The 14,438-nt window shown below is 56.1% G+C and overlaps 1 protein-coding gene across 3 annotated transcripts; it reads right to left on the bottom strand.

Annotated features, from left to right (window-relative positions):
• NCDN (neurochondrin) lies at window positions 5,486-14,343 on the bottom strand. Of its 3 annotated transcripts, none has more exons than XM_018041427.1 (8): window positions 14,248-14,333; window positions 13,923-13,990; window positions 12,860-13,000; window positions 10,792-11,760; window positions 9,584-9,825; window positions 8,801-9,025; window positions 8,279-8,421; window positions 5,486-7,002 (listed from the first exon to the last, which is right to left on the bottom strand). In XM_018041427.1, exons 2-8 carry the CDS (start codon window positions 13,953-13,955, stop codon window positions 6,566-6,568), a joined length of 2,190 nt encoding a protein of 729 aa, XP_017896916.1. In that variant the 5' UTR covers window positions 13,956-13,990; window positions 14,248-14,333; the 3' UTR covers window positions 5,486-6,565. The 3 variants fall into 3 exon arrangements, with proteins under 3 accessions (XP_017896916.1, XP_017896921.1, XP_017896932.1); XM_018041432.1 differs by adding an exon at window positions 13,127-13,206 and having other exon boundaries at window positions 6,377-7,002; window positions 13,923-14,326; XM_018041443.1 differs by lacking the exon at window positions 13,923-13,990 and having other exon boundaries at window positions 6,377-7,002; window positions 14,248-14,343.

Raw genomic sequence — 14,438 nt, 5'->3', positions numbered from 1 at the left:
AACCAGGGCAGAGTAGAAATGTTGTCCAGTTGCTAACTCATGTCCGACTCCCCAGCTGCATGAACAGTAGCACACCAGATTTCCCTGTCTTTCACTATCTCCTGGAATTTGCTCAAACTCATGTCCATTGCGTGGATGATTCCATCCAACCATCTCATCCTCTGTTGCCCCCTTTTCCTCCGGCCCTCAATCTTTCCCAGCATCAGGGTCTTTTTCAATTAGTCGGCTCTTCACATCAGGAGGCCAGAGTATTGGAGCTTCAGCATCAGTCCTCCCAATGAATATCCAGGGTTGATTTCCTTTAGGATTAACTGGATCTCCTTGCGGTCCAAGGGACTCTCAAGAGTATTCTCCAGCACTGCTGTTTGAAAGCATTAATCTTCAGTGCTCAGCCTTCTTTATGGTCCAACTCTCATATCTGTACATGACTACAGGCAAAACCATAGCTTTGACTGTTTGGACCTTTGTAGGCAAAGTGATGTCTCTGCTTTTTAATATGCTGTCTAGGTTTGAATAGAAATAATCACAACTTATTACATACTATGTCAGACTCTATATTGAGTTATTTAATGCTCACAACAACCCTATGAGATAGAAACCCTTATCACCCCTATTCTCCGGTAAGAAAAGTGAGATACATGGAAGCGACATGACTTGCCCAAGGTCAAGGAGCTAGTTAAGTGGCAGAGCTGGAGCAGTCTGCCTCTGCTGTTTCTGTGTTCAGAATCACTATTCTGTACTGCCTCAGACTCAGGTGCCTAAAATTTAGTCTTGACTCTGATGAACTGTGTGATTCCGAGCAAACCCCCTTTCCTCTCTGATCTCAGTTTCTGCAACTTCAACAACAACAATATGGGAGGGAAGAGTGGACTAGATGTTTTCTTAGACCCCTTTCTAATGAAGTGGAGGATGAGAAAGTCAAGATTAGAATAGTGAGCTAGATTAGCGGAGAAAGGGAGATAGAAAATGGGAGGTGTGTGGAGGAGACTTGAGCGGTGTTTTGCAAAATGCACACCTCGGCTACAGAGCTCAGGTCTGGGTCATCTCAGTCTGGGAGGCTTTAGGGGAAGGAGGAGGCTAGAAACAGCCAAAGTTTCATCACTAGGAACTTTCCAGAAGCTGAAACCACCAGCTAAGGTGGTAGAGAAAGCAAAATTGGGCAGCTTTGCAACCTCGTGCCCAGGGCATAAAAGAAGTCAGGAGTATGTGTGTGTATATCTACATGGATGTGGGGGTCTGTGGTGAGACCCCTCTTCCCCACAGGACATTAGACATCAGGCTCCAAGACAGGTGTTATGTGTGACAGCGCGTGCGTGCAGGTCGGTGGATGCGTTTGGGAAATGTCCAGGAGAAGTGAGACTTATGATGCCTGTGCCAGCCCTGGGCATCTCCCGCTCTCCCCAGTAGGCTTAGGAAGGCCAGAATGACCAGAAAAGCTGCCTGCCCAGCGGCTTTCCTCACCCTACTTCCTTGCAGTTTAAGACAACTCCTTCTTGCTTATTTCTCCTCTTTTCTGACCCTTTCTCAATCTTCTCTTTTATCTCCCCTCTTTTCATCCACACCCCTAAGGTCACCTATTCATCCTGAGTTGTAGCTTCTACCTTTTCTTCCTAGCTACACTCTTCACTAGTGAGTTCATCCCCTTTCGAGACTTTAATGACTCCTGGCCCATTGTTGTTATCTCCAGTCTGTATCTCTCACTAGAAATCCAGACCCACAGGTGTGATTGCCTACTGGATATATTCCCTCCAGACAACTTGTTGCAGCTGAGACCTTCCAAACCCCAAACTGAAGTCAAACATCTCCTCTACCGCCACCACCAACTCCAACCTGCTTCTCCTCCCATGCTCTAGAGTTCCGTAAATGGCACTGCCATCCTTCAAATTAAAAAGAGCCATGCCAGGCTCTGTCCTTTGCCTCACCTCCATAAGTTACTGGGGTCGGTAGCCTTTCCCTTCTCCAGGGGATCTTCCCAACCCAGGGATCAAACTGAGGTCTCTCGCATTGCAGGCAGATTCTGTAAGAGCTGAGCCACAAGGGAGTCCCTAATCCTCATAGAGGATCATCATTTCTAATTCTTAAACATCTCTCTTCATCCTCTGTCAGCGTCTTAAGCTGCCATACTCTTCCTTTTAGACCAGTTGTTCTCAAAGTGTGGTCTCTGACCCAGCATCACCTACAACTTCTGAAACTTGTTAGAAGTGTCAGTTCTTAGACCCCACCCAGACCTACTGAATCAGGAACTCTGGGCAAGGGGCCTAGCCATAAGCCTGTGAGGTGACTCAGCAGTACAATAAAGCCTGGGAACCATAGCCTGGACCATTGCAACAACCCCCTACCTCAAACTGGTCTCCTGTCTTCTCTCATATCTCTTCTTCAACAAAAGTGACCGGACCATGTTACCTCCTGGCTGAAAACTCTCCTGGGGCTCCTCATGGCCCATCTTCAGGGAACAAAAAAATTGAAACACCGTAATTGGCATTTTAGGCTCTTTGCAGCTGCAACTAATTTTCCTTTCCTGCCTCATGAACCAGTTTACAAGAAGAAGAAAGGTGAAACAGAAAATATGTCTAGTCTAGCGCTGGGTTTGGTACATAGCAGGTCAGTAAAGGTTTGTTAAGTAAATGATGAATGAATGAGTTTATGAATTCCTCAGCCTATTCCTAAGCTCCTTTAGGAAGCCTTCTAAATGAATATGTCTTCCCAGGTGGCTCAGTGGTAAAGAATCCTCCTGTCAATGCAGGACATGCAAAAGACACGGGTTCAATCCCTGGGTCGGGAAGATCCCCTGGAGCAGGAAATGGCAACTCGCTCAGTATCCTTACCTGGAAAATTCCATGGATCGAGGAGCCTGGCGGGCTGCAGTCTGTGGGGTCGCAAGAGAGTCAGACACGACTGAGCACGCACACGTGTGAACATGACTCGGGGTAACTAGACACAGAACCCAGGTAAAATGTGGAGAAGTCACATTACGATCAGTGAGTGATTTTGCTTATGGCTTCTGAGGAGAGGGATGTTCTTCATGGTTTGCTCTTCGGGGGCTCCTCAAAGTTTCCTGGTTGCAGACTCTATCCCCTTTCTTGTCTGGGACCTCCTCACTTTCTGAGACATGGAGGTGGGCATTGCCAATTGCCCACTCTCTGCAACACATGCACACATGTGGGGGCCTGGAATGTGCACAGGGTCCATATGCAGACGCTCCTGGACACACAGGGCACACAGCATGACAGAGACACTTATGAGAAACATACACGTGGGGACACAGGATGTATATTGACACGTAGGTATGCATGTTCAAACAGACACAGACTCACATTTGGCGTACTAGCCCTATTGCTCTTCTCCCAGGCTCAGATCTTTCCCTCTCTTTTCAAAAAGTGAGTTTGCAATAGGAGTTTATGTTAAGAAAGGACTCAGGCCTGCCTCCCTTATTGTTAACACAGCCACCCTCCTGCCCACCTTTGACAGCCTTCTGCTCTTGGCCTGGTGGTTTGCAGGGTGGGGGAAATCAGGCACAAGGAGATACTCAGGCTCCACCTGGTGGTCAGATCTCACAACTGCAGCTCACATGCCCCTTTCTCCCTTGCTGCTGAACTGATTACCAGGAGCAAGCGGTGTTACTTGGCAGCCTAGCCCTCCTCGCATTCCAGAGTCAAGAACTCTCTGACCAACCCTCACCAAAGTACAGACTCCAGTCTGCCTTGCATTTTGAAGATTTCTGCAGGGTTTGTCTTCTCCACCACACGAGGGAGAGTATTTGGAGAGCAGGGAACAGGGGCAGTTGCCCTTGGCTTTGGGGTGCCCTTCCCTTCTCTTTTCACCTCCCCAGATGATCTCAGTCACTTCCGTCACTTTAAGGACTGCTGATCCCGCCAACTCCTGAATCTGTCACTTGCCCAGGCCTCTCGCCAAGCTCCAGACTGCAGAGAGACACTTCCCCCTGGATATCAGCAGTGCAAATCCACCATTTACTAAGATGAGCTTACATTTTGCACAAACCTGTTTTTCTCCCCATGACAGTGAATGGCCCCATTAGTCACTCACTGGCCCAGAACAGGAACCTGGGAGTCATCCTTTCTCTTCATCCCTCTTCACTTCCAGTTAATCACCAAGCCAATTGACTAACGCTGACCACCCTTACTTTCTCCACCCTCATGGCCATTAGCTTAATTCAGACTTACTACCTCCTCTCCAAGTTCTCTGCCTCAGTCGTCCCTCTTGCAGCCAAAGTCATCTTTCTACAACGCAAACAGAATCACACTCAATCTGCTAAAAAAATCTACAACCTCAGCATGATCCCACATCTAAGCTCCTTGACATGGCACACCAGAATTTGTAAGATCTGGCCCTTGCCCATGGGTCCAACCTCATCATCCACCACTCCCCACTGTAGCAGTAATGACCTACTTGTACTTCCCAAGCTCCTGTTCTTGTTTGTGCATCTGGCAAGCTCCTTCTCCCCTCAGGTCTCGCCATAGATAGCTCCTCTGAATTTTCCTGGACTCATTCAGCCAGGCTGAGGGGATCTCATATTCCAGCCACACTATACAGACCCCCTCATAGAAGCAACTGCTTACGTCTTTAGGAGTTGCCCTTTGCCTTCTCTGTTTCCCCTCTGGACTTTAAGCTGCTTGGCGGACAGGGTCTGACTTCATACTTTTCAGGGATTTCAGGGACTCCATGCCAAGGACATGACTTTGAGTACATCCAGTAGATAAATCAGTTTGTTATCTATGCACAGCCAACCACAGGTAGGTACTTAGAAAATACTCAATGAATGCTTGTAGGCTTGAGGGCCTAGGTGGAGAAGGGTCTGTAGAGTGTGGACCTGGGACTGGTCTGGCTCCAGCCTTACAGCTTTGGTTCAGGCCTGGGGAGGCAGTGGGTGCTCCAGTCCAGTCCCCAGTGAACCTCTCAGATCTTTCCTTCTCACTTGGCATACAATGGAAATGAACAGCTGGCTGCCTGAAAGTCACATTTGGCCTGCAGATGTTCTGTTGGGGTAGTGATGATTTAATTAAAAATATCAACATTCAAAATCAGATTTCACATTAAAAACAGATTTTTGACTTCTTTTTAAACACTGGAGGAGGTGACAGCTAACAAGCTAACTTGGCAGCAACATGCTGGCCTGGAGGGGCAGCACTTCATTTGGACAAAAGAGCACAAGTTTCCCCTCGCCCATCCAGGCCTCACCACATCAACATGAGTTTGCCACCTGCTCTGCCACTGAAGGGTGCGGGCTGAGAAGTTGGATGGCCTGGATGGAGCCCTGGCTCTGGGACTTACTGGCTGCAACACTTTGAGCAAATCACCTCCTGGGCACCTGCTTTCTTAGAATCGGGATGACGCTTGCTTCATTGGATTCTTGGGGGAACTGAATGAGAGGACACTTATGAACTGTGATTAGCAGGGCATGTGTGTTGTGAGCTGCTGGGGCCCGGAGGGAAGAAGGTGCAGGACAGACCACACAGGAGCTGTCTTGTCACCAATGAACATTTATTGAGTGTCCACATTGCACAGCTTTGAACTTGGTGATCACAGAACTCACTGGGGGAGGGAAGAGGGAAGCAAGGGGTCAGGCTGGGGTGGGGGTCCCCTGGGTTCGTAAGAAAGGTAGTCCCTGCTGGAGCCGCCAGTCGCGTCTCTCGGCAGAGAGCAATCATCAGCAGGGGTGGGAGTGGAAGCCAGGCACCACGATGGCGATGGGGTGCAGTCACTAGGGGAACATGCTCATTCTGGGAAAGCATCCTTCCGGCTCTTGGCTCCAGCCAGGCCAGATGGCACCGAGGGGACAGGGATCAGGTGCTCGGGTGTCCAAGCAGGGATAAGGACAGGCAAAATAAATAACTCCCCAGCCCCCACTGTCACTCTGCTGCAGCACGACACAAAAGCTTAGAGACCAGGGCCCAAGGGCTCCCGGGTCTCCTCAAGGAAGCTCACGTGGAAGGAGGTTTCCTGACCCCCCACCAGGCCTGTCTGCCCCAGGTTGCCCCGGAAGCTTGGGGCAGTTCAGACCCTGGGTCACTGAAATTGACAGGAAGAACTTCGATGTCAACGGCCTGAGCCTGCTCTCTGCCCAAGGGGGCCAAGGGCAAGAACCAAATGGCCAATTTAAAGGACGTGGACCTGGGAGGCCAGAGGGGCACCATAGTCTTGGGGAGCCCATGCCCTGGCCGGCAGGGCGCATGGGCCGAGGCAGCCAGCTCCTGCCAGCCCTGTCCCATTTGGGGGTCTCTCTCCTGTGAGGGAGCCAGACATCGGGCAAAATGACACCTAGTGCCCCCCCACTCTGGGGGCTGCTCCAACCTCCCCCGACCTGGCGGGGACAGCCACGCTGATTTCCAAGTCAATCCCTGCCCCGGAGTGGGCCCAGGGGGCGTGACGCAGGTTCCTTACACTTGAAGGGTGGGCGCCATGCCCTCACCCCTCAGAAAAGCCAGAAAGCTGGGGTGTTTGGGGGGGAAGTTTGGGGAGGGGGTCTAATTGGGGGGCTTCAGGGGAGATGCCTCCTCCCTCCTTCCCTCGCTGCCCACCCCCAGGTCTGTCCCCAGTGGATGCCCCCTCAGGGCTCAGCCAGGCACTGCTCCAGGGCGGCCATGCGGTAGTGGCTGGCAGTCTCCTCGCCGGCCTGCAGCCTCATGGCCTCCCGGCACAGCCGGTTGGCTCGTGCCAGCTCAACCAGGACTCCCTGATAGGCGGCCACCATCTCAGGCTTGACAGAGTTGGGGCTGACGCTGCCCAGCAGCTGCAGCAGCTCCTGGGGCCAGCGGGAGCGCAGGGCGGCAGGGGCCAGCCAGGGAAGTAGGGGCACACAGCCCGTGAAGGCCTGCATGCCCAGGAACCAGAGCTCCTGCAGATCTGCCCAGACACCCTCGTAGTCGGGGGACAGGGCCAGCACTGCCTGCTCTGAGCCAGGCGTGGCCCGGGCCACGTGGGATTGCGACAGGAAGAGGATGGCGGCCGCGAAGAAACCTCGGGACGCGGGCGTCCCCTGCAGAGCTGGAAGGCAAGCAAGGAGGGGGGCATGAACCAGAGGAGCTGGCGGCCTCACCCAACCCCTCTGCCCTTCCCCCCTTCCCGGTGGGCACATTCAGGAACCTCCGAGGCGCAGCTTGGAGTCAGGCTGCCTGGGTTCAAACCCTACCTTCACAGTGGGACCTCAGGTAATTCACTTTCTGGGTCTGGTTTCTTCCCATGAGTAAAACGGGGCCAATCGTGCTAATCTTAGAACTCTTGTCATAAGAATGAAATGTAATAATCTTGGGACTCTACCTCGTGGTTGGACCCTGCTACAGTCTGAGTGGTGATGGGAGGTTCTGCTGGGCCTAGCCCTTCAGCAAATGAGGAGGGTGTGGCAATTTGATTCTTAGGCCAGAAGAAGGTGCCAGAGGGGACCACAGGCTTGGCTCACTGGCCCACAGGGCTACTATGCCCCTTGTACTGCAGATGCTCTCCCGAGGCTGTCGGGCTAACCAGCACTGGGACTCTACTCAGGGGCTGTGGAGACGCAGCCTGGATCTGAGGGAGCTCCGGGTGAGAGGGTCGGGTGGGTTGGGGCGAGGCTCCTGATCCACTGGGACATGCCCCTCTTCCAGCTGCCAGGCACCCTACTGGGGTCCCCCCGCACAGGGAACAGAGGCTGCTGAGGGTATGGACTCATTACACTCTGTTCCCAGGCATCTGTGCAGCTCCTCCAACCTGACAGATGGGGAACAGGGAACAGGCGGGGACAGAGGGACCCAAGCAGACACCCACGGCCAAAGTGGGAGACACAGAGGGCTGGGAGGGGGCTGGAGCGGATGCCCCCCCAACCCGCACACAGCCAGAGTGAGGTGCAGGTGGGGAGGGAGGGCCATGCTGAAAGAGCACTGAAGCCTGTCATGAGGGAGGTGAAGCGCTGAGCAGAGAAAAACCTCAATGGAGAGAAGTGGTGTTACTGACTCAGGGCCTGGGTGGGGGCGGCTCCACCTTGAAAACACGGAATTCAGATTCCTCAGGCTGCTGGGGGTTCCAGGTGCTTATGCCTTTGCCTGAGAGCAGGCCTGTACTTACACCCACCAGGCCTTGCCTTCAGAGTCTTTAGAAGGAAGAAGATGTTATTATCATTCGGGGAAGAAGGGTGGGGTGGGGCGGGGGATGGAGGTGCACTTCAGAGATTGATTGGAAAATTCTGTAAAACCATTTTCAAAAAATGACGACTTGTGCCCAGAACAGTCTGGTCTTCTGCGTCCACCCAGGCCTTCCATCTGTTCGGACTGGGTCCCCAGGGGCTTACCTGGAGAGGTGCTCAGGAGCCGGGCCATGAGGAGGCCCAGGGTAGCCACGTTGGCAGCCAGAAGCAGCCTCCCCTGCTGCTGAACTAGTGAAGGCAGCGACGCCATCAGGGTGTTCATCAGAGAAGTGAAGCAGGCATCCCGCCTGGGGAAAAAGGGAGGCAAAGACAGGAGGCAGGGGATGAGTGGACCCAGACCAAGCCCTGGGGCAACCTGAGCTCCCAGTTTCACCAGGCCAGGGTTTGGCAAGCAATTAGGCAGCATGGTGAACAGTTAACTGTGGGCCCCTTCTGCAGCATCTGGGCAGCAGAGACTGGGTTATGGCCGGAGCAGGTAGACATACACGCCCAGGGGGAGTTCCACACATGCCAAATCCCAGTATGGGGTGGCTCTCTCTATTCTGAGGCCCTTTCATTCTAACGTTAACAGGAACCCATGGGTCCAGGGAAGCAGAGGAGGCGACTGAGACTGCAGGCAAGCCTGGGCAGGGTCCCTGCTGCCTCCAACCTCCTCCCCAGCCTCACTTGATCAGCCCTGGTGCAGTGACCACGAGGTTGAGGAAAATGTGGCAGCAGGTCTGCAGGCCGATCTCCACACTGTCAGGCAGCACTGAGGTGTCGTGGCCGGGGGAGGTGAGCTCCCACTGCTGCAGGAAGTACTTGCACAGAAGGGAGGGGGCCCCCTCCTTGATCAGGATCTCCCGGGGCCCATCCTCGACGGTCAGGTGGCACCAGCCGGGCAAGAGGAGCCTGGGGGTGCAGAAGGGACAGAAATGTTGGGGGTGAGATGAAGGCACCAGGGTTCCCTTCGGGGGCGGCACCCCATCAAAGACGAACAGAAGTCGGGGAGAAGGAGAACACGTCCTTGTAGGCACTGTAGAAAGAACACAGACTTCGGAGTTGCACGGGCCTGGGCTCAAACCTGGGCTGTGAGTGTGGGCAAGTGACTGTAACCTCCGGGAATCTCAGTTTCCTCACCCTGAAGACGCGGATGAGACTCCTGGCCTAGGTGTGCTGGGAAGACCGAGTTTTGGTAAAGGGTGAAATAAAATGCCTGGCAGGCAGCGGATGCTTAATAAGCTGGAGTTCTCTCTCTACAGAACAATCTGGGCTTGGCAAGTGAGACTTAGGAAGCCCAGGTGTCCTGTGGGAACAATCCCCCTCCACTCTCCCCAAAAGAAATAATACCAAACCCCATGCCCCAGTCAGGAAGCCCAGTACAGCCGAGTTTGGGGAGAGAGGAGGTGTCCCTGTTACAACCCTTCCTTTAGAACATTCTGGCTCAACAGACGGTAAGCACAAACTTACCGGAGCGCGTCCCCGGGCCAGGTGGGCCCCGGGGTGGTAGGGGAGATGGCCAGGGTGGCCACTTGCTGGGAAAGGTCGTTGGCTTCCTCGGCCTCCTCGTAGAGGGTCTTGGCATAGCGGACGAGGAAGGGCAGCAGCTGGCAGACCTCCTTGCGCAGGGACGAGGTCTCCTCGGCCAGCCAGGCACCCAGGATCCGCACGGAGGCAAACACAAAGGGCTCCTTCTGCTTCTCTGGCCCTACCTGTTACCAAAGGACCCCCCCTGAGATGGAGCAGAACCAGAGACCCTCCCCTGGCCGGCCAGCCTAGGAATAACACAACTAGAAGGAAATTCTGGCCTGCAATCCCTGCAAAGGCCGGCCCTATGGGCCCAGAACACAGCACATGGTTGGGACACAGCACATGGTTCACTCAACAGGGGCCCGGCACAGAGCAGGCCCTCCGCGCAGGCCTGCTGAGCCAACTGGACTCCAGAGGACACGGCCCTGCACTCACTGGCACTCAACCTCAAGGAGAGGACACCCACGGGTCCACGGCTAGATAAACACTCCCTCTCGGTCAACAGCCCGCTCTGACCAGGGATGATCACACATACCTCGTGAGGTGGGAGTTATGGGGGGGAGGCCAGGCCCCGGCTACTGTGGAAACACCCCCACTGGTGGCAGTGGTGCGAGTGGTGGGAGAGAAGCCCCGCTTTGGGCTAAGTCAGAAAGAATGGGGCCGTGAGGGAGCTTGGCGTGGTAGCTGGGAGGTCGGGGGGCTGGACTCTCGGACAGGAGCGGGGAGGGGTGTTGGGGGAGGTGATGGGATGGGAGTCGGGCAGGGAGGTCAGGAACTGGCAGCCGGGCTCCCGTTTGTATGTGTGCGTGTGTAAGACAACGCTGCAGCCTGAGCAGGACAGGCTGCTTCACTTGAGTGTGTGTGGATCGGGGGGAGGGTTGTGAGTGGGAGGCTTCTGTGTTGTGTGTGCGTGTGTGTACTGTGATGTGAGTGCACATATGGTGTGTGGTGTGGTGCTTGTGTGGAGGCTCAGGGAGGGAAGGAGGGAGGGAGAGGGAGGCTCGCCACACACTACTCCCTGGAGTGCTGCAGGATCAGCCACACACCCAGGGCCGGGGTTCACCTCCTGCTCTCCCTCTCCCTCGCTCTGGCTACCCGCTGCACAAGGCCCCCCTCCCCCTGCATGGCCCCCTCACCCCCGCCCTCACCTGCTGCAGGTAGTGGATGACAGCCCCGATGGCCTCCTTCATGATGCTCACAAGCTGCACTTTCTGAGGCTCCTTAAGCAGCGACTGCTCACAGCGGGTGCATTCCTGGATCCCCAGCTCCATGAGGGCATAGCAGGCGGTCACCACATCCTCTTTCACCTCTGTGCCCGTCTCCTCCAGTGCCAGCCGCACCTCCACGCATGCCAGGTTCACCAGCAGGGCCAGGAACTTGCTCCCGGAGCTGCCTGCTGGGATCCAGTCGGAGCCGCAGGCGTGTGCCAGGCGGGCGGCCAGCTTCAGTGCGGGGTTGCGCTGCCAGGAGCTCAGCTTGCTGCCCAGGATGCGTGCCAGCCCGGCCTGCAGATCCCGGAGGCACTCAGAGGGCACGGTTGTCGGGGGCAGAAAGAGGGGCAGCAGCTGGCAGAGCTCAAACTTGCTGGCATCCTCAGCTTTCTGGAAATCTTCGCTGAGGCCCCGCAAAACAGCCAGCAGGTCGGGCTCCGCCTCCTTCCAGCACTGTGTCTCAGCAGCAGCCAGCAGCCCCACCAGGAGTGCCAGGGCCTGGTCAAAGCCGTAGCCGTGCCCTAGGTACGCCTGACACAGGGCAGACACGGTACCTCCAGCAATGAGGTGTCGCGGCCCACGGGGGGTGCCTGCCACGGCTGTCAGGCACTGGTAGGTGTCATCAACCATGGAACGGCGGGCAGCATCGTCAGGGTCCCCCCGGGCTGTGAGGAAGGTGCTAAGGATGGGGATCTTGTTCAGGACCTGGGGATGGGCGGCTAGTTCAGGGTCACTGCAGAAGCAGGCCAGCAGGGCCACGCCCAGGGCCCGGAGAACGTGGTCGGGGCAGCCATCCGGCGCCTCCTTGGTGGTCAGGAGTCGATTGGGGAAGGTGAAACCGACGGCATCAAAGATCCGCCGCCGAGTTTTGGCATCGATGTCACCTGCTTTGACTGCCTTGGTCACCTGAGGGAGGTATGTGCGATCAGCAGGATGGAAGGAAGGGCTGGCAAAGACTCTGCCCTGCACTCTGGGGGTGGACCATCAGCAGAACTAGGTTATGTAACAGGACTCACTCTGGGGTCAGGAAGCCTCCCAGAGATCACCTTATCCAGCTCCTTCCTTCTCCCCTGAGGCAGACAAGTGTGGCCTCTGGGATCCCTCCTCTAGGATCCTTGCAGAAGGAAGGTCCAGTCCTCCTCAACTGTTCTTTCTGCCATGTCGTTACCTTGTTAGCTGGAAAGTTCTTGATGTCTGAGCTAGAGGCCCAACATCTGAGTTGCAAGAGGTTGGAACTCAGTGTTTAAAATTCTCCAAGGACTTGGGGTCCCTCTCTAATCACTCCCTCGAGAAGTCTCTCATCCATTCCCGCCACCTTCTCAGGGGAAATGGCTCCTGTGTCTCGCCGCTCTGCCTGTCAAAACATTTCCCCTTACATTTCACCTAAACACCTCCTCTGCTGCAGTGTGAGCCCTTGACTCTGGAGCCGTCTCCCTGTTGCCATGGCAAACAAGCAGGCTGTACTCCCTCCTCCCTTCACCCCCCACACACCAGCCCCCCCTTCCCAGCACTGCAGCTCCTGTTCTGCTGTCCCCAGCTTGGGTTCTTCCAAGAGGGCTGAGCCCCAAACCAGCTCCTTCATCCCCAACCTACATACCCATTCTGGCCATCCCCAGGGACCCTTTCCCAGTCACTTCCAGTCCTGCGACTCTCTCCACCTCCAGAACATGCATCCCCAGCCATCAAGTATTCTGCACTAGTTACTACCTGCTGCTGTTACCCTATGAGTCAGCTCCCATCTGCTCTGGGACGCCCCAAAGGGCAGACCCAGCCAGCCTCCTCCAAGGCTCCTAAGGGCCGCAAGCTTTCTTCACCCTTACTTCCCCCTTTGCTCCCACATGCAGCGGGAGCAAAAATGAGTCCACAGGTACGTGCCTTGGACCTTCTTTGGTGCCTCTAGGTTTACCAGCGGCACCTACATATCCTTGGGGACTTGTTGACCCCATTCCTAGAGGGCCCAACCACCCAGCCCTTCCCACCTCCCAGCTGTCAGTCAGTTCCTTACTAGCAGCAGGGCTGCAAACTGCTCGCTGTCATTCTTGGCCTCACGGAGGGCTCCCAGGTAGCGCTCCAGGGTGGGGTTTCGGCTCTCTGCCTGGTTCAGAGCTGGCTCGCAATCCGAGGCCATGATGCCCGCCTTGCCCAACTGTGAACACAAGAGGGACTGAGCATCCCTCTGCAGAGGAGGGGTGGGGGTGGGAGTGGAGGAGGGAGGGAGGGATTAGCACAGAGGGAGGGGAGGATCAGGAGGGATGGACTCCTCAGGACTGACCTCCACTGGGGGAGCCCCTTTAAGGGGCTGGACCCTCAAGTCCTTAGGGATGAAGAAGGGACCCTGGTCCAAGGTCACCTCTGGAAAGTGGGAGAGAAGGACCATGCATCCTGCTGCTCAGTTGGACAGCTCTCCTCAACAGTCTCCTGGGGGCGGGAAAGGGCTGGCCCCACTGCTCCGCTGCCCCCTGCACCAAAGGCCAGGTTTTGTTTCCCTCCACCAGGCGTACAAGGAAGGAGTGGTGAGGACGGACAGGGAGGAATGGAAACGTACATGGTGAAGTTCGATTATCCGGACTCAGGCTGACATGAGGGAAAAGGGCATGCTAGGTTTCCTTTCCCCTCCCTTCTTCAGAAGACACAGGACACAGGCTTCAGTAGAAGTGAGGGCGCAGGGCGCTGACCCAGGGAAGGCTCAGAGGCCCCTCTGGGGACGCCACCCCTCCAGCCAGGGCTCTCAGTCGCCCCCGCAGGCTCTGTGCCTCCTCTCCTTTCCCTCCCTCGGGCAGAAGCTGCAGCAGCAGCAGCAGCAGCAGCAGCAGCAGCAGCAGCAGCAGCAGCAGCAGCAGCAGCAGCAGCAGCAGCAGCAGCAGCAGCAGCAGAATTAACCCCTTGCGCTCCCTCTCCTCACCCTCCCCATCCGGCTACCAGCCTGTGGATGCCTGCAGGGGCTGGAGAAGCAAGAAGGGGTCCCGGGTAGCTCCCAGGACAACGGATAATCCAAAAGCCGGATAATCGAAGCGGGGCCGCTGAGATGGGGAGATGAGAAGGGGAGGAGGGTTTCTGGCGGTCACCACCTGTCCCGCCGCAGTCAGGTCACAACACGACATTGATGAAGTCACGACAGGGCGGCGATGAGATCACACTTCACGATGGCGCGGTGATGTCACGGAGAGATCACGGCAATACCACGACATGGGACAGCCCCCAAAGATGACAGGGCAAATTTTTTTTAAAAAAAGATATAGCTATATGTTGAGAAGGGCTGCGACAAAATGGAGTCTCGACAGGGCACGGTGATGTCGCGATAGGGTCCCCCGGGGTGTGTCGGCATCGATCCGCGCCGGCTCGGAGCGGCCCCGGCTGGGATGGAGGGGAGGGCCTGAAGGGGGCTGAGCTCACCAGGCTGCGGCCCCGAGCGGCGAAGTCTTCTCCGAGCGCGATGCTCCGGGAGCCTGGGGCCGCTGCTCACGCCGCGTTGCCCACTCCAGGCGCCGGGGTGCTGCAGCTCCACCCCTACCCCCGCAGCGCTCTCGACCAATCCGCGGCGGCCTCACTCCAGGCTCCAGCCAATAGCACGGCTGGGCGCTAAG

Source organism: Capra hircus, chromosome 3, assembly GCF_001704415.2.
Source record: "Capra hircus breed San Clemente chromosome 3, ASM170441v1, whole genome shotgun sequence".
Lineage (NCBI taxonomy): Eukaryota > Metazoa > Chordata > Mammalia > Artiodactyla > Bovidae > Capra > Capra hircus.
This window is presented reverse-complemented; position numbering and strand designations above follow the sequence as displayed.